The 18,485-nt window shown below is 59.8% G+C and overlaps 1 protein-coding gene across 3 annotated transcripts; it reads right to left on the minus strand.

The window, feature by feature from the left end:
• Window positions 1-2,312: 2,312 nt before the first annotated feature.
• RGS19 (regulator of G protein signaling 19) lies at window positions 2,313-16,642 on the minus strand. Of its 3 annotated transcripts, none has more exons than XM_065691932.1 (6): window positions 16,504-16,642; window positions 6,802-6,929; window positions 6,518-6,654; window positions 5,198-5,272; window positions 3,696-3,930; window positions 2,313-2,862 (listed from the first exon to the last, which is right to left on the minus strand). In XM_065691932.1, exons 3-6 carry the CDS (start codon window positions 6,616-6,618, stop codon window positions 2,674-2,676), a joined length of 600 nt encoding a protein of 199 aa, XP_065548004.1. In that variant the 5' UTR covers window positions 6,619-6,654; window positions 6,802-6,929; window positions 16,504-16,642; the 3' UTR covers window positions 2,313-2,673. The 3 variants fall into 3 exon arrangements, with proteins under 3 accessions (XP_065548004.1, XP_065548003.1, XP_065548002.1); XM_065691931.1 differs by lacking the exon at window positions 16,504-16,642 and adding an exon at window positions 10,492-10,737; XM_065691930.1 differs by lacking the exon at window positions 16,504-16,642 and adding an exon at window positions 8,986-9,127.
• Window positions 16,643-18,485: the final 1,843 nt, after the last annotated feature.

Below are 18,485 nucleotides of genomic sequence, written 5' to 3' on the forward strand. Positions count from 1 at the left end.
TGCTGCAAATACAGGAGGAATTCCAGAGGCTTGGACGTGGAGGGGGCATGGATTACAGCATCAGTGGGAGCTGTTAGCACTTGGCTCTAGAAACAGATGAGGTCTGAAGTGAGCTTGGAGCTGCTTGTTTGGAAGGGGTGAGATAAAGGAGGGTGGGATCAGAGCAAGGAGCCCTGCAGGATCAGGCTTGTTCTGTGAGGTACTGAAATCCCTCTTTTCCTATCCCTTAGCTGGGGTGATGCAGCTCCAGGGGACCCCAGCAGAGCCTCTGGTTTAGGGGCTGCTCAGGGAGCAGGCCTGTGCCCTGTAGCTCTTATGCTGCCAAGCAGCTCAGGCGCATTTGCAGTTGCATCTTGGGGCATTGCTCCCCTGTTCCAGAGCGAAACCCAAGTATTTCCACTGCCTTTCCAGCACAGGCCTTGGAGCTGGTTGGAGAGGAGCAAGCAGCCACATGAAAGCGCTGGGAAACGTGCTCCGAGCCCCTTTGAGGGCTGTGCTCTTCCAGAGGCAGGGATCCCAACCGGCTCCTTCGCTCAGGGCTCTCGCATCATGGGGTGCAGCCAAGTTTCCCAAGAAGAGAAAGATTCAAAGATGCTGACAACTTGTTTAAGCCTCCCAAGCCTTGTGGTGAAATGGGGTTATTCAACCCAGGCTTGGGAGGGAGCAGGGTCCTCAGGAATGCTTGAAAGCCTCAGGATCCAAAGGCTCTGGCTTGCGCCCTGTGAGCAGGAGCCAGTGTGTTCCTGGTTGCTGTTGCTGTTGTGTGTGTCTGTGAGGAGGGGTCTTGAGCTGGGGTGCAGTTTGCTGACAAGCCTGAAGTGTAGGGATGGAGAAGCCTGAGGAAGTGAGGGGAAAAATCCTGCTTTGGGGCATTTTACAGTGCTGTTTTCTGGGATAACAGCAGGGAGAGCCAGGGAGGGGAAAGCCACTGGAGAAAGAGGTGGCTGGGGAGTAAAGATGAAGTACAGAATAAGTAAATTAAGTAAAACTACATAAACTTCAGTGAGAAAAAAGGGAAACAAGATTAAATGAAGATCAAGTACCAGGTATTGAAGTGCCAGGGTTGGAAACAAGAGACAACTTCAGTTTGGTCTTCCCTGGATGAGCCCTCTGTGATGTGGCTTTGAGCCCCTGCTATGCTGTTGAATGGCCCTGGGGATGCTCAACCTCCGATCCTTGAGCTGCACCTGCATTTTGGGAATGAGGTATTTCCTTTACAGAGCAAACCCAGCACCCAGGACTCAAACCTCAGGGTGGGGATGCTGCAGTGGCGCAGACCCAGGGAAAACCTGCCAGGAAGAGCTCAGGAATAACAATACTGACATTCCTGACCAAAGGAACTCTCTGGTCTCCCTCAAAACTAGTTTCTGGAGCTGTATTTCCAGCTTGGCAAACACGGCATTTCCTGACTTGAGTTTCCATGCAGCCGTGCCACAGGGAAGGAAGGACACAAACCAAACCCAAAAAGCTGAGCGGTTTTGGTTGCTTAAATAGTATCTTCAGGAAAAAGAAACCGGTGCTCCTTGCTTTGAAGGGAGGGAGAGGGAAGGATGGGAAGAGGGAGAGAAATGGGAAAGCAGAGGTTGTTCTGGGTTAGGAACAGCGGAGTGTTGGTGGGGTGGTGTTGGCTTTGTTTCAGTGTGAAGGGCAGGAGCTGCTGGTGGAGATGTGCTAATTCTGGGCTCCAGGAGCACATTCCTTGTGCCATACAAGACCACATGGATATTCTGTGTTTTCCAAGCCAGGTTGGATGGGGCTTGGAGCAAGCTGCTCCAATGGAAGGTGTCCCTGCCCATGGCAGGGGTTGGAGCTGGAGGAGCTTCTTAAGGTCCCTTCCACCCCAAACCATTCCATGATTCCCTGTGATTGTTCCCAGTGGGCCTGGGCAGGAGGGGCGATAACAGTTGCATCCATGTTCTCCCCTTCCCTGATGTCCATGAACTGAGGGTGCAGGATGCTCTTACTTTGGGGTGACAGGAATGTGCTGCTCTGGATGCGTAGGGTACCCTGGTACCCCCCCAGCCATCCTCCAAGCGCATCCTCATGGCCCCACCATCCCTTGCAGCAGCTTTAGAGATAGGGGAGCTACAGCCTCAGGGCAGGGGCTGCCTGCCCCATCCAGCCCCCCAGATCCCTTGGGAATGCCACCAGGCCGGAGCATGTAAACCTGTCAAGTTTTTATCTGTACAGAGACGCTTGTCACCCCCCTCCCCCCTCCCCCCCCCCCCATACCCCAATAAAAGCCAACAAAAAAGCGCATTTCAAATCAAAAGTAAAAAAACCAAACCAAAAGAATCCAACACTCGACCTCCCCCCACCCCAACCCCCCCAACCCAGCCCCCAACTGGGTCTCAGGTGGGAAACGGGGACGTGCTGCGTCCCCACGTGTGGTGGAGATGGGATAAAGTGACCTCTTCCAAACGGGATGCGGAGGGAGCCGGGCCCCGGGCGCGCTCCTGGCTCGCTCCAGCCAGGGATGGGGCGGGGGTTCAGTAGTACAGATGCCACCAGCCCCGGGGACCAGTCCTGGAGGGTGGCCCAGAGACCGGGGTGATGGTTCCTAGGTAAAAAGCTAAAAACTTAGGAGGGGGCCAGCAGGGACAAGGCACTGAGACCCCCCCCCTTTTGGCTACTGTGTCCCCACCGGTGTCCCCGTGGCCATCGGGAGCCCTTTTAGGACTCCGAGGAGGAGTGGGAGACGCTCTGGAGCAGCGATTTGTATATGGCAGAGTTCAGGAAGCGAGGGTAGGAGTCTCTGTGCATGAGCGTGTAGATCTGGAGCTGCGCATCGTCGAAGGTGTGCGAGGACGGCTCCTGCATCTTCCGGTTGATCACCTCCCGCACGCGCGAGTCCAGGCTCACCTGGGCAGAAACAGGGGGTGAGGGACAGGTTCAGCCTGGAGAAGAGAAGGCTCCTGAAGGGGAGGCCTTAGAGCAGCTCCAGTGCCTGAAGGGGCTGCAGGAAACCTGGAGAGGGGCTTGGGACAAGGGCCTGTAGGGACAGGCCAAGGGGAATGGCTTGAACCTGCCCGAGGGGAGACTGAGCTGAGCTCTTAGGCAGAAGCTCTTCCCTGTGAGGGTGCTGAGGCTCCAGTGGAAGGGGTCCCTGCCCGTGGCAGGGGTTGGAGCTGGAGGAGCTTTAAGGTCCCTTCAACGCAAACCAGGCTGGGCTTCTATGCCGTTGGGTATCACTGCAGCACCATGGCCAGACATGGAAGAGCACAGTGTGCTCCAGGCTATATCTGCACCATACCCAGGGTGTTTTGCAGGGGCTGCAGGGAGCTCGCCGGGTCCTCCCCTTGCTGGGCACAAGGATGGGGTTCAGGCTGCTCCCGCCCTGGCTGCCCCCATTCCAGGGATGCTCAGAGCTGGGATGCGGCATCTCCTCGGCCCGCTGGTGCCCTCGTGAGGTTTCAGCCCCGCAGCACAACCAGGCCCTTGGGTCCCACTGCCCGCAGCATCCCCGGGGATGCTCTCACTGCCATCCATACATAAGCATGAAGCAACTGACCCCAGCCCCAAATTGCTTCCGGGCTGGACCAGAGCCCTCTCCCAGTGCCATGGTTTAGTGGTGGCCTGGGCTAATGATTGGACTTGATGATCTTAAAGGTCTTTTCCAGCCTGATCGATGCGACGACTCTTAAGGACTATCCCTCCCAGCCCTGTTTGAGCCCTGCAGCAGCTCTGCCCCGTACCTCCTTGGGCGAGAGGATGGAGATGTAGTCCTCGTAGATCATCCGGGCCTTCTCGTCGATGGTGTGCTTGTTGCACTCGGCCTTGAGCTCCTCGCACGCCAGCCAGAAGAGCATGTTCTCCTCGCTGTACTCAGTCCGCAAGAACTCCCGGAAGACGTTGCGGCCCGCAGGGCTCTTCATCAGCTTCTCAAAGGACTGTGCCCAGCCCCGCACCTCCTCCGGCGTGGGCTTGGCGCTGCCGGGTCCCCCCGGAGAGGGCAAAGGGACAGGGTTATGGCCGCAGTGTTCCCCGCGCTCAATGGCTCATCCCTGAGCATCCCCGGTGCCATCCCTGAACCTCTGTGCCCATCCCGCATGGGGTTAATGCTACCCCTCTGCTCTGCTCTCATGAGACCCCCACTTGCAGTGCTGGGGTCCTCAGCAGAAGGACATGGAGCTGTCGGAGCAAGTCCAGAGGAGGCCACGAGGATGAGCAGGGGCTGGAGCAGCTCCCGTATGGAGCCAGGCTGAGAACACTGGGGCTGTTGAGCCTGGAGAAGAGAAGGCTGCGTGGAGACCTCAGAGCTCCAGTGTCTGTATCAGCATCTATCCAATACCCATCTACAAGGATGCTGGGGAGGGGCTCTTCATGAGGGACTGTAGCGACGGGACAAGGGGTGATGGGTTCAAACTGGGACAGGGGAAGTTCAGGTTGGAGAGAAGGAAGTTCTTTATTGTGAGGGCGCTGGCACAGGGTGCCCAGAGAAGCTGTGGCTGCCCCATCCCTGGCAGTGCTCAAGGCCAGGTTGGACACAGGGGCTTGGAGCAAGCTGCTCCAGTGGAAGGGGTCCCTGCCCGGGGCAGGGGCTGGAACTGGAAGAGCTTTAAGGCCATTTAGTTAAGAGGCTGCTCTTGGGGTCTCTCAGCTGAATATCCCAGGCTGGGACCTGTTCTGGTGCTGGCTTTTGCTCCCAGCCGGGGAGGAGGGAGCAGACACTCATTACCTGCTGAAGCAGGGCTGGAGCAGTCACTGTCGGCATCAATTGGGCACGGCTGACCCTGCGGGGCCAGGTGCTGGGCTGTGTGTGGAGGGTGCCCCAGGGGGTGGGTGCTGGGTGCAGTGTAACTACACCATGTCCTGTGGTACGTGTCCACTGCTGCTGCATCTGCTTCTGCAGCGCTGATCCCAAAGGAACAGCCCGTCCCCTCCTATCCCTCTGGATATAAGGTGCTCCCAGCAGTGGGTTTAAAGGGCAGGATGAGGCCTGAAAGCTCCTGAGGTTCTTGCGTGCCTCAGTTTCCCTGTGCAAGGCGCCCAAGGGCCACTATTACAAGAGGGCTGCATCCAGTGGCTCCAGGCTCCTATTTCCTTCTGGGAACCAGGGACACAGCATCAGGACCCCTTGAATCCCGGTGCCCTGATCCTGCTCCTCATGCGTGTGCCAGCAGGCAGGATATGGACCTGGGTTCCATGGATGGAGGCAATGGGGTCCATGCTGTGCACCCAACCCCGCGGCACTCACCAGGCTTCACAGTTTGGGATGGTCTCCAGTTTGGTCTCCCGGGACGCCCTCCACGCTCGCTCCCGGTCCTCGTTCCTAACAGGGGACATGGAAAGGTAGTCAGGGGCGCTGGGGATGCGCCCGCACCGCGCATCCCTCACCCCGGCACAGCCAACTTCCCTCGGGCCCTCCAATTTCAGTGCCCAGGCTGACCGCAGCGCTTCCTGCTTGCGACACCATCGCTCCTGCTGGCCCACAGTGGCTGTGGTGTGCAGAGCCTCCCTGCTCCCGGCAACCCTGGCGCTCAGTGAGGCCCAGAACCGTTGGCACTGGTCACTGTTTGCTCCGTGAGGAGGGATTTCTGTCCCATCCCTGCTCACAGGCCCTCGCAGAGATGGAGGAAGGACACAGGGAAGGGTCACCCTGCTCAGAGCAGCATCCTGGAAGGAGACGTTAGGGGCAGGATGCCCTCGCTGCTGTGTAAATGCAAGGTAATGAGATGGGATCAGGTGAGATGAGGCCCCAAGGACCCAGTGGGGGTTTGTATGGGGCTGCTACACCAGCACAAGGCTCAGCAGGTCAGTGCTGTCAGTGGCTGTAAAGCCCAAAGCCATCGGCAATGGGAGCAGGGAGATGCTGAGGATGGAGGGAGCGGATGGGCTCTCCAAAAGCTGGGCTATCCAGAGAATAAGGAGCTGGGGATCCTCAGAGAGGATGGGAGATGCAGGTGAGTGGCTGGTTACATCCTTGGCTTTGGGCAGTGTTGGACTCTGCTCCTGATGCTCCAAGGCAGAGCTGCCTGGGAGGGCTCCAATGGACATGGACCATCCACTGTGGGCAGAGCACCGCAGCCATGAGAAGGCAGCTCAGTGCTGGGCATGGACATGAAGCCCTCCTTCTGCCCTTCCCTGCCTGAAACAGGCAGCAAACCCCTCCTGCCCTCACAGTGCTCAGCCCAGTTCAACTTGAGCCCACCAAGGAGAGCAACACAACCCCAGCACCACTGTGCCCGTCTGCTCCAAAACACCTTCACACCCTTCCCGACCGTTCTGCTCTCAGCTCCCAACCCATCGCGAGCAGGCAGCATCCCGGAGGCTCGGCTCCATCCCAGCTGCCTGTGGGGTGGGTACCACAAACGGCACCCAAGGGCCACGTTGCACCCAGGAGTCGGGGATGCTGTGGGACCCCCTCTCCCTCAAACCCAGGCGCCTGCTGGGGCAGCAGCCACATCCAAGCGCTCGGTGCTGCACGAAGGACGGAGGACGAGCAGCTCACGGGTGACCCCTGCATCCCGCTGCTCATGGACCCCTGGATCCCATGAGCATACCGTACCGTACGTACCATGAGCAACTGCAGCAGCAGCACCAGCAGAAGCAGCAGGCGTTGGGGCGGTGGTTGCTGGCGGGTTGCACCGTTGTCGGAGAAGCCTCATGCCGGGACATCGGAAGGGGTGTCTCTGCGGACGCGGGTCCTGCGTACTGGAACGGGCACACAGTGCATGAGCACGGTGGCCCCCAACCACGTGTAAGCGCATGGGAGTAGCACAAGGGACCCCCACGCAGTGACTTGCTGTGATTTAGTTCCAGCTCCTGCTTTGGCCGGCCCCGGGGCCAGCACCTCCTCACCTGCGTCCCAGCCTCATACACGGTGGACGGGCTTGGGTCGTGCTCCAGGGGCTCTTCTGCTGCTCTGGGCTCGTCCCAGCCCGCGGGTGAGCCCCCGGCTAAAGTCCCTGCGGCCTCCTGGATGGAGCCTGTGGGGAGGGAGAGGAGCGGCACCGCGTTACCATCCCCAGTGGAGCCCTGCCCTGCAGGCAGCGGGCGAAGGCACCGGGCAAGAAAAGGAAGTGAAAAGGAAAGGAGGAGGGGAGACGTGGTGGTGGGTGCTCTGCCGGCCCCACGCTTCACCCCGGACCCCGACCATGCTTTGGTGTTGCTGCTGAGCCCCGCAGTGGGGCCGGGCAGGGTGTGGGGCTCAGCACCGGCCTTAATGCCCCCAGCCATGGGGAAGCACCAATGGACCCCCCCCCCCCAGGGCCTTCATGCGCAGGATGGGGAAGTCGGAGCGGCTCCACAGCATCATGTGAGTGGAAGGAAATGGGGGGTGAAGAGCACCAAAACAGAACTCGCTCTGTGCCAGCTCCAATGCTCTGCACCACTGCAGGATGGTCCCACTGCACCCATAGGCTGCCTGTCCCTGCCGGCACCATTGGTCCAGCCTGGAACAGGGATGCTCCTGGGCAGGAGCAGTGCTGGGTACCAGGGCTCAGCATCCACCTAGGGCTGGTGAGGATGTGGTCACGTCCGGCTCTGCATCCTGGGCAGCAATCACAGCCCTTCCCCTGCCAGAAGGAAGGAGCTGGAGCAGGGGCAGTCCCATGTGCCTCAGCCCCAGCATCCCTGTGTCGAGCAGCCCCAGGTCCATCACCTCGGGTCTGAGCCCTGCAAGGGGGATGGAGCTGGGATGCAGGTCCCAGGTGGGGACAGGGCTGTCCCCTGAGCCCACGGTGCCTTGTCCCTGGTTTTGCCTTCCAGGAGCTCCTGCCCTGGGCCCTCCCAACGCTCCCGCTGGCTCCCATCGCTCCCGCAGGAACCAAAAAGGAGCGAGTCCACGTTTCGCTCCCAATTGTCCCTATTTATAGCCCCGGGAGCTGGCAGCGTGGCCGTGACCTTGTCGCCGGCTCAGCAGTGCCTGTGCTCCTGTCCCCCTGTGCTGCCCTCGGCTCCATCTGACCCCAGCACTAATTACAGGCACCGGTGATGAGGCTGCGGGAATGGGGCGAGCAGGAGGGAATCCTAAAGCTGGGAAAACCGTGCTTCCCCGCAGCCCATCCCGAAGCACCCGGCTGTGACACCTGGGTGCCACAGGGACACAATGCACATGGCCCTGCCCCATTGCTCTGGCTTTGGCCAGAGCAGACCCACAGCCCAAAACACCCCAGAGAGGCATCAGGATGGAGCAGCATCCCCCAAGCAAGGGGCATCCCCATCCCATGCATGTGGGGTGCACTCAGCACCCAGCCAGGAGGCAGGACCAGCTCCAGACTGGCTCCAAAGGGCAATGCCACCACACTGTGGGCCCCCGGGGTTGGTTTTGCACCCCACAACACAGCGGGGCCCACAGGGATGTTGCAGGGGCAGCGGATAAGGAAGTCCCATGGGGCAGCAGAGGGAAGGCGGAAGCGCACACGTGAGGCTGTGAAATGAGGAAGGGTGACGGAAAGGGGACGTTTCCTCACCCCAAAAGCCTCCTGAACCCGAACCCTGTGTGAGCCTTTGCCATCACTGCCTGGTGCCCGGGGCCGCAGTGGCAGTCCCCATGCGCTGGTGTCCAGCTCATGGGCTCAGTGATGTCCCCGCTGAGCATGGCACAACCTCAGCCTCTCCTCATACAGAGAGGGGACCCCCACGCAACTGAGCTCCCCAAAATCGCTTTCAGAGGGAACCTGCCCTTCCATTGGGCTCTCCCCCACACAAAGCACCCTGCGCACATGGGGCAAAGCAGGCACCACAATCACCCTGTGCCAGCCACCATGGGAGATGTGGCAGCAGGGTCCCCACACAGACAAAACCAAGGTGATGGCAAGTACCGGCCATGGGGATGACACCCCTCCTTGCACGCCCCTGCCCTGAGCGCGCTGATGGGGATGATGCTGTGAGCAGTGTGGCATCCCCCCTGCCATCATCCCCAGCACAAACCAGCACCCACCCAGTGCAGGACACCCCAGCACAGCCCTGGGTGCGCACCAGACCCTGTGCCACAGCCGGAGCGGGGGGATCCAAGGGGAGATGCCACCGGCGCATCCATACCTGCACCTCGGCCATCCCGCGGCGGCCGGTGCCAGCCAGGGTGACCCCGGCCGGCTCAGGGCGAGTGCGGCATCGCCTGCTCCGAGGGCAGGGAGCCGGGAGAGGAGAGAGAATGGCCCCGAGCACATCCTCTCACAGGAAAGGGAGTGGTGAGGGAAGTGGCAAACGCAACCCAGAGTTCAGGCCTTTTTTGGGAAAGCCCCGGCTGCAATCCTCACCCCAACAGGGCACAGCGGGTGCCACCGGCGCCCGAGCCAGGGCATCCTCGTGCTTCCCGTCCCTTGGATCCAGTGGCTTCCACAGGCATGAGGACAACAGAAGCAGTCCCGAGACAGGCCTGGCACTGAGCACGGTGCTGGCGCAGAGATAGTCCGGGCACATCAGTGCTGGCATCAACCCCACGGCCAAGGAAGCGAGGAGTGATGGGCAGATACACCCCTATGGTGCGCACAGCCTGGACCCCAGCACCCAAGCTGGTGGCTTCCACGCTGTGCTCCAGGCATCCCCAAGGGATGAGGATGGGCAGCAAGGGAAGGGGCTGGTACCCAGGGCTGGGCTGAGTCAGAGCCTCCCAGCAGCATCACCCCGGTGCCGGGGATGTGCCAGGCTGCGGAGCGCGGCTCCATCGGCCAAGAGTGCCTCGCAAACAAACTCGCTTGGGTTCCCCTCCCCTTCAGAAGAAACAGAGAGAAATCAGCCCCCCGACCTCAGCTTCCTTGGTTAAATCTGCCTTTGGCACCGCTGCGGGTGGAGGGGTCCAGTCCTGGCACTACATCAGTGGACCACAATGGGACACCGTCTCTGCTGGTGGCTGCCTCTCACTCACATGGGCATCAGTGCAGGTGGAAAAGGGGAGGAAAAGGTGAAAAAGGGGGAGAAAAAGATGGAAAAGGGGAGAAAAAGGGAGAAAGAGGGAGAAAGAGGGAGAAAAAGGGAGAAAAAGGGAGAAAAAGTTGGAAAAGGGGAGAAAAAGGTGGAAAATGGGAGAAAAGGGGAGAAAAAGGTGGAAAAGGGGAGAAAAAGTTGGAAAAGGGGAGAAAAAGAGAGAAAAGGAGAGAAAATGGGAAAAAAAGGGAGAAAAGGGGAGAAAAAGGGAGAAGAGGGGAGAAAGAGGAAGGGGAATGCTGACATCCCCCTGCCCGCTCCCCCGGGGCACCCGGCTGTGCCATGTGCCCGTTATCAGCCTGGCCCAGCGCCCCGCTTGGCGCAGCCACTTCCCTGTGGACACGGAGCTGTTATCTCCTCCCTTCCCAACACCGCATATCCCAGCACCCAAACACCAGCCGGATCACACTGCGGCTGTCCCCAGCCCACCCCATCCGGATGGCAACGTCCCTGTCACCCAAAGGAGAGCAGCTTCGTTGCTCGTCACAGACATCCATAGGGATGGCTCACCCGGGGTGATGCACAAAGCCCCTGGTAGCGGTGGAGACCCCAGCCCCTGCCACACACCAGCAATGCCTTGATGTGTACAGCACCAGATCCGGATCCAGCCCCTTTCCATACCTCGGAGGAGCTGCAAAGCACCCTGCGAGACCGGCCATGCTGTATCAGAGCAGCAGAGCTCAGCAGCCCTGGCTGCCTGCACATCGCTGCTGGATTCTCCAGTGTCTCGTAAGGGTTCAGCAGCCTCCCTGCCTCCTCCTCCCTGCCTTTCTCCCCTCAGACCCGTGCCAGCTTTGGCTGAAACCAACCACTGAGCACAACCAGATGTGGGCCAGCCCCGGGTGGGTGACAGGGACTGGTGATGCTCTGCTGGGGTTACCCCACGGCAGACACCACTGAGCCCCAACCCACAGCCAGCCCCAGCCACCTGCCTGTGCACAGGAAGCTTTAGGAGCTATATTTAAACCCAGTCTTTCCCCCTCTTTTGCATTCTATTAGAGAAGGATTAAAGACATCGAGCCCCCCCAGCCCCCGGCTTGGGCTCACCCCGGTGCTATGGGCTCTGGTCCCTCGGTCACACCGGGATGAGGGGTGACAGTGCTCATGTGGCCACATCCCTGACACCCATCGAGCACGTGTCCCTGATAACACCACAGACGTGCCCATGCACGTGGCGCAGGCGAGCGGGTGCCTCTGCCCTGCAGCGATTTGTCTGCTGTCCCCTGGGACTGGAAAGATGGGTCCTGGTGATGGGATGCTGCAGCATCTCCTTGGTCCTTCCCAACAGCCAATAGCCCCATGGGCACCTCTCCTGATGATGCTCAGGCCTGGACCTCTGAGCCCTGTCCTCTCCTCACCCGGATTCCTACACTGAGCATCCTCCAAGCCAAATCCCACCGAAAGGACCACAAGAACCTCTCCATCATCTGCTGCAAAGAGGCGAGTGGACCCACAGCTCTGTCCCAGCACAGCCCCAACGGGCGCAGCGTTGCCAGCACCCACCCTCTGGCCCCTTTTGCACTGAAACAGAGTTAATTATTTCATAGCATAAAAATAGCACCCGCCACAATCGGCTGGGGATTTAACCAGGCAAACCCTGACAATTATGTTTCTATTAGCAGACGTACCGCGGCGTTGTGAAGGCAAACTCCTGTTAAGCATTTGGTAATGATCCATGCGTAAGGAGAAGAAAGATCACGGTAATCAATACCCAGCAGGGGCTAAACTGCATGGATGGAGCCCAGCAGATGATGGAAGGGAAGAGGGAAAGGAGGGATACGGCATCGGTGTGGCCAGGGTGAGAGCTGAGCCATGGTGGTGGTGGGGTGCTCTGTGTTCATGGGGTGCTGCCAGCCCATGAGTCCCCATCCCAGTGCATGCCAGTACAGGCAGCAGTGCATCCCACTGGGGACCAGGGCGCAAAGGAGGGGGCATTAGTGGTAATTCGGGATGGGGATGACAGGAGGACTGAGGATAAGAAGATGAGGAATTGCCCCTTCCAAGGAAACAAGGAACCAGGCAGAGAATCAACCCGGGATTGGGATGAAAAGGAAGGGAAACGCGGACCAAAGGGGTCACTTACTGCGGCTCCGAGTGCTCCCCAGTGCAGCCAAGGGGTGATTTCCTCCTCAGCCCCAGCACGAAACCAAACCCCACCGGCTGCATCCGGAGCCACCAGACAGGCACAGGGAGGAGGGTTGGGAGCCGGTGGGTCCGGTCATGCCAAGGACAGGTCTGGCCCTGCTCTCAGCCACGCTCCCTGCCCAGGGCACAGCCCCACGCAGCATTGATGTGGGCAGGGCAGGGCTGAGCCAGCAGCCGGCTCAACCAGTGATGGGACCAGACAGGCTGGGGTTACACCAGCACAAAGGCTGGGGACCAGGGGGACAACCCCCAAATGAGGACCCTGGGTTTATGCTGTGGGCCCCATCGCCTGCACACTGACAGCCCTGAGGGATGCCTTTTGAGCTCTGGCTTCAGGTAGATGTGAACACCCATGGATGGGCTGACACCCCAGACCCAGTGACACCACGGATCCCTGGACCAGAGCTTGCAGAGCTGAGCTTTCACTTGTCCCAGTCAGAAAACTTCCACATCAGACTTTTGTCCTGTGTTAGAACAGTGAGGGACTGCGGAATGAGTCCCACAGGAGACTGCCCTGCACGGCAAGGGGGATTTGCTGACCCAACACACTGGAGCATCCCAAGGGATGTGGGTGACCCCTTTGCTGCAGTCACAGCAGCCTCACTGCCACCGCTGCAGCAGCGATGCTCTGCCTTGCCCCAGCCATGATAGGCAATGGGAGCTTTGTGCTGCTTATTTAAACCCCAAGCAAAGGAGAAGGAGGACGAAGGGTTCAGCTTGGCCAGCCCGGGGAGGAAGGAAGCGCTGTCACCCTGTTGGGGTGGCCCCAGCCCTGGGGCAGCCGCTGCATCCCGCTCAGGATGGGCATTGCTCTCAGGCCGGGATGCCATTGGAGGCGTTCTGGGCTCAGATCATGGTATTGGTCCTCACTGGGGATCTCACCCATGTCCAGGCCATGGCGATGCCCTTTGCCAAGCCCCTGGGATGCTGCAGGGCTCAACTGTACCATGGGAGGACACAGGAGCCGGACACTGCTTTCAGTGTCCCCACAACCCCCTTGTGAGCTCGCTCCTCATGGTCAAACCCACACCGGATCCACAGCAGCATCTTTCCTTGGGCTCTGCTGGTTTTCAGGGCTATAGCTGGAAGCTTTCCCTTCATTTTCCAGGGTTCCTGCTAATGCCAATCTCTACCTGTTTGCTCTTCTCCTGCCCTTTGCACTGAAACACTGCTTGGGCATTCGCCTTCTGTCAGAGGAAACTGCTTAAGCCCAGGCTCAGTTCGTGCTTGCAGGAGGGGGAGCAATGGGAAAACCCGAATCCTTAACCCCCAAACCCCTTTGCTGGCTTTTAATCCCCTCTATACTGAACCAGCAGGAACTCCAGCTCCGCGAAGGGGCTGATATCGCACCCTCAGCCTGCATCGAGGGACAGCGGGGCTCCGCTCCCCCGATACCCATCCCATGGCTGCTCCGTGGTGTTTCTGCCTCTGGAATGGGCAAGCACTGACAAGCACATCTGGAGCGTGGCAGAGCCGGGCCCCCCAAACCCAGGGATCTTCCCAGCCCGAGCACGGGGCCCTCAGAAGTCCACTGGGGCTGTTTCCAAGCCGTTAGAGACCTGGAAGGGCGGCTTGCTGCAGAGCTCCACCATCCACCTTCCTGCTGTCAGGAAAAGCCCTTTTTCCATGGTTAAGGTGAATGTTTGAGCTGAACCCCAAAGGATTTTGGTGTTTCCCTGCCTGTTGCTGCCCCAAAATAACAGGCATAAGGAATTCCCCATGCTCCCAGAGAGCAGCTTTGCAGGAGGGTGACGATGGATCAGAACGCAGGGGTTGCTGCCTTGTTTCACACCGGCAAGAGCCAGCGTTTTCATTTCCCTACAGCTTGACCCCAAAGCCACCAGTTCTGTGTCCCCTGGTCCCATGGAGCAGGCCCAGGGCTGCACAGGGGACTCACCCCCTGGCTCATGGACCAGCACAACGCAGAGCGTGCACAGCTGGATTTAAGATGCTCAATCCCTATGAAAGGTGTCCTGAAACTCCTGATGCTCCTGGCCCCGATCCCGCTGGACCAGGACACTGATGGCCACTGCAGAGCAGCTTCCTGCTCTGTGCCGGCGTTGCTGGAGTCCCCATTAGTCAGCGAGTTCAGTTTCCTCCCCTCTTACCCCACAGAAGATGTTGGATGCTCTTCCCCCAGCCTGTCCTCCCCATGGGCAAAACCCACCTTCTAAACACATTATGGGATGAAAGCAAGCGGTGATGAGCTCCAGCACCTTTCCTTCACCGCAGATTAAGAGGTAAGCATAAAATAATGCATATAAACAACTGCCTCCAGGTCCACCCCTCTCTGAACTGCTCTTGTGATGGAAATGCATAGAGAGATGTGCACAGAATAAGGAACTGAGTAATAGGAAGTCTCGGCAAAGGCCGTGGGCACCGGCTCACCCGGAAGCCGCTGTTACGCCAGGCAGGACCCGAAGTGCTGAACCCCAAGTGGTGACACAAAGGCAGCGCTGCCCGAGGCCCCGCTCTGCTTTCGGGGTGCTCGGGTATGGCCCAAAGGGCTGGAGCATGGAACCAGCCTGAGGAGGAGGAGGAGCAGGACACAGCATGGGGTGGCTCAGGAGCGGTGCCAGCACCGAGCACGGCTCCTGCCTCCTCCTGAGCTGCCTTTCCAAGCTGGTTTTGTCCAGAGGATAAAGATCTGGGGGGGGGGGGAAGAAGAGGAAAAGCCACAGCAGGTTGAGCTCATGCTCTGCAGAGGCCGAGCAGTGATGTGGCGGCTGCTTTGCCACCCTGAACCTGTTGCTCAGAGGGAAGAGCCCTGAGTTCACTTTTGCATGCGTCCATTGCAACTCAAGATGCTGTAGCCCAAGTCCAGCCTAAAAGTAGGACTGAAGCCACAGACCAGCGAAGAGGGGAGAGGATGCGCTTCAGAGATGAGCTTATCCTGCACTGGGGCAGGCTCAGCATTCACTGCTCTGCCAAGGTGTTCTCCTCCTTCGCCCTCTCTGGGTTTGAGCTGCGTTATCCCAACATCCGCCTTCGGCTCCTTCTTTTTGCTTTTAATAATGGCACCGAACCAGGCACCCGCGCCCTGATTGAGGTATCTCCATGTCACTAAATTCCTGCTTCCCCACTATAATCTTATTGAGGTGGAGCTTGTTTAATTGCTGAAGAACACGACTGTATTTTGATTAGCAGCTTGAGTCATTGGTGGGGAAGGGCTGAAGCAGAGGAGCTAAAATCCTTGTAGGGAAATCTGATGTGGCGCTATCCCTTGGGAGTTATTCTGAAATATGTACCCACTGGGGTGACCCGTATTCCCAAGGAAAACGATATCCACTGGGATGGAGAACGCCGCGGGCTCCGCTCATCCAGCGTGATGGGGCGAGCGTCTCTATGGATGGGGATGGTGGAGGCGCATCCAGAGGGGAATGAACTCCCCTCGCAGCAGGGAAATCCCTCCCACTCACTTAACACTTTTTGTTTAGTTTCTTAAATAAGGCCATGGATCTGCGCCAGAGCAGCCTCATGGAAGCTGCAGGGAGAGGGAGCTTCCCGGGGGAACCTTCCCGTGCCCAGAGCCGTGATCCACAAGTGGAGCAGCTCCGGGTGGCCCTCTCCAGCCCTCATCCACACGGACACGGCACCATGCGACGGGCTCGTGTTGGGTGATGCTTGGATGTCACAGCCCTATGGGGAGAGCCGTGTCCCGGTCACCATCGAGCCAGGTCCCTGCTCCAACCCTACGGCTGTGCCGCTGCTGGACCACGCGGTGGGGACCAGAGCCCGCGGTCGCCCTGACCTCAGCCGACCTCCCCGAGCCCCGGTGCTCCCCAAGCCCCGGACAGCCAGGTCAGGGCTCCCGATTGCTGCTGCTCTCCCTGTGAGGAGAGCACCGGGGCTTGGGGAGCTGCATGGGAAGGAGGGATCCTGGCCAAGCGAGGATGCTCCATCGCCGCCCTAGCACCCACCTGTGGGTGCAGGGGAGGCCTCAGAGGGGGGAAATCCTCACTGCAAGCTCCCATCATGGGCTGGGCAAGCCCCGGCCCTGCGGCTGGAGGGTGCCCCCCTTCTTCCCCCTCCCTCCATCCTCCTCCTCCTCCTCCTCCTCGCCGGAGCCCTGCCCTCCCGCGGGGTGATGCGGCGGGGAGGGCCCCCTCCCTGCTCGGTGCTCGGGGTCCCCCCCTTCCCTACAGCTGATCCCTACGGAGCATCCCGCTTCTCCCCCCATTTCCCTTCACCTTCTCCCCCCCCCCCCAAAGCCCTCGCACATGGGGCTGGTGACAGGCAGCCGCCGGACGCACAGACGGACACAGCCACAGCCGGAGCTCTCCATCAGCCCCGGCGCTCGGAGCGCGCAAAAGGGAGGATGCACCGGGAGGGGGGGTACGAGCAAAGCGGGGTCCGTCGGGGGGGGGGGGGGGGGAGCGGCAGCGGGGAGGGCGCAGGGAGAAGGAGGGGGCAGCGGGCCCGGGTGTGTCCGTGTCCCCCCCCCGCCCAGCCCCGCCGCATCCCCGGTGCGGGCCGAGGGGTACTCACGGGCCGGGCATCCGCGCAGCGCCGTCCGCAGCCCCCGGCGGCCCCCGGCTCCGGCGCTGCGCTGCTCCGGGCTGGGCACCGGAGGGAGAGGGAGAGGCAGCGGGAGCGGAGCGGAGCGGGGCGGCTGCACTGCGCACGCGTCCCCCGGCCCCTGCGATTGACTTCCTAAAGCAATTGCAGCTTTGGCACTTCCTCACGTCAAAACACACACACGGAGACAGGCACACAGGGACCGGCACCCGGCATCCGGCACCCGGCATCCAACACCGGCATCCGGAGCCAGCAACCAGAACTGGACCCTGCATCAGAACCCGGTATCCAGTGCTAGCATCCGTCGCCAGCACCCGGTGTTAGCAGCCGTCACGGTACCCAGTACCAGCATCAGACACCCAATACTTGATCTGCACCAGCACTACCAGCACCAGGCACCCAACACTTGCACCCTGCATCAGCACCCTGTACTGGCACCCAGCACCACCACCAGGTACCCATCGTTTGCACCCTGCACCAGCCCTATGCATCTTGTACTGGTACCCAATACCAGGCAGCCAGAATTGGCACCCTGCATCAGCAGCATGCACCCAATACCCCTGCATCAGCACCCAGTACCAGCACTTTGCACCCAGTAGTGCCACCCTATATCAGAGCTGGAGGTCCCCTCTGTCCCTGCAGGGTCTTCACCCACCCTGGAGCATGGGGCAGGGCTCTCTGTGGAGCGATGTGTCCCCTGGGAGCCACTTCCCAGCCCAGCATCCCTGCCCAGGAGCAGCTTTCCCTAAATCAGTGCTTTCTCTGCTATTATTCTCTTCTCAAAAGGGGGGATTATGCGTGGCTAAAAATAAAAGGCTGATAAAACTTTGGGAGAGAAAAGAGCCATGAAAATTTCATGATCCTGCCAGCCAGGGAAATTATCCCACTTTATTATTTAAAACCTCATTAAAACCCATTTCCCTGGCTGAGACAATGATCAAGCCAGCGTCTCGCTCCCTCCTCGAGACGCGTGTGCTGCTGCGTGGGGGACGCGCTTCAAACAGGCCCCTACACATCCCTGCTCAGCTGAAAACACCCAGCCGGTCCCTGCTGTGTGAGCAGCACCGTGGGGCTGAGCCCCCATCCCTCTGTGTGCCTCACCCCATCCAATATTCCACGTTTCCCACTTTTTACCCATCCAGCTCACTCCGGTGGGAGCTGCACGGTGCCTGCCCAAGGATCTCTGTAGGAGAAGCAGGGTCCTTCCTCCGCTTCCACCATTCCCAGATCCTCAGAGCAGCTCCAGTGCCTCCCAGCCCTCCATGCCCTCCCGTTTGCTTTAAGGGTTCATTTCACTGGAAACTCACAAGTGCTCAAGGAGGCTCCCACATCTTTGGGAATTGCTTTGTAGTGAGGGGTTGGGATTTAGAGAACCCCCCCGTGAGCATTCAGGGTTGTGATTCCTCGGGATCCTGGAGCCAGACCCTCCCTTTGATGGGGGGAAGGTGATGAGTGGTTTAAGAGGCCACCTTCTAAAAAGGAAGTGTGGATTGGGATAATCCAATTCTCACCAGAGAAGCTGGGGCTGCCCCACCCCTGGCAGTGCTCAAGGCCAGGTTGGACACAGGGGCTTGGAGCAAGCTGCTCCAGTGGAAGGGGTCCCTGCCCGTGGCAGGGGTTGGAGCTGGAGGAGCTTTAAGATCCCTTCCAACCCAAATCATTCCATGATTCTGTGATTTATGGGAATGTTTGGAGCCCCCAAATCCCCTGCAAAGCCGTGAATAGCCCCGCTCACAGTGTGTGTGCTCGCAGTGCCGCAGCCTGGCCTAGACAAATACACACCTGGAATACACACACAGAGGGCAGGGAAAAGAGTCTTTCCCAGATACTGGAAGTGCCATTCCCACTCGGCTTCCAGGCGGGTACGCTGCTTCCCACTGTGCCAGCCGGGCTGCTCAGCGGGGATGGGTGCAGGACCCCCGGGCAGGTCGGGTCGCATCCTGCCCATGCCC

This window comes from Lathamus discolor, chromosome 11 (assembly GCF_037157495.1).
Source record: "Lathamus discolor isolate bLatDis1 chromosome 11, bLatDis1.hap1, whole genome shotgun sequence".
NCBI lineage: Eukaryota > Metazoa > Chordata > Aves > Psittaciformes > Psittacidae > Lathamus > Lathamus discolor.

Excerpts from the sequence above, each read along its gene's own strand:
- RGS19 (XM_065691932.1), bottom strand. The coding sequence starts at position 6,618 with ATGTCCCGGCATGAGGCTTCTCCGACAACGGTGCAACCCGCCAGCAAC. Across the intron at positions 3,931-5,197 it reads ATCCCAAACTGTGAAGCCTG|CGCCAAGCCCACGCCGGAGG; the intron begins GTGAGTGCCGCG and ends GGGACCCGGCAG. Across the intron at positions 2,863-3,695 it reads CCATCCTCTCGCCCAAGGAG|GTGAGCCTGGACTCGCGCGT; the intron begins GTACGGGGCAGA and ends GTTTCTGCCCAG.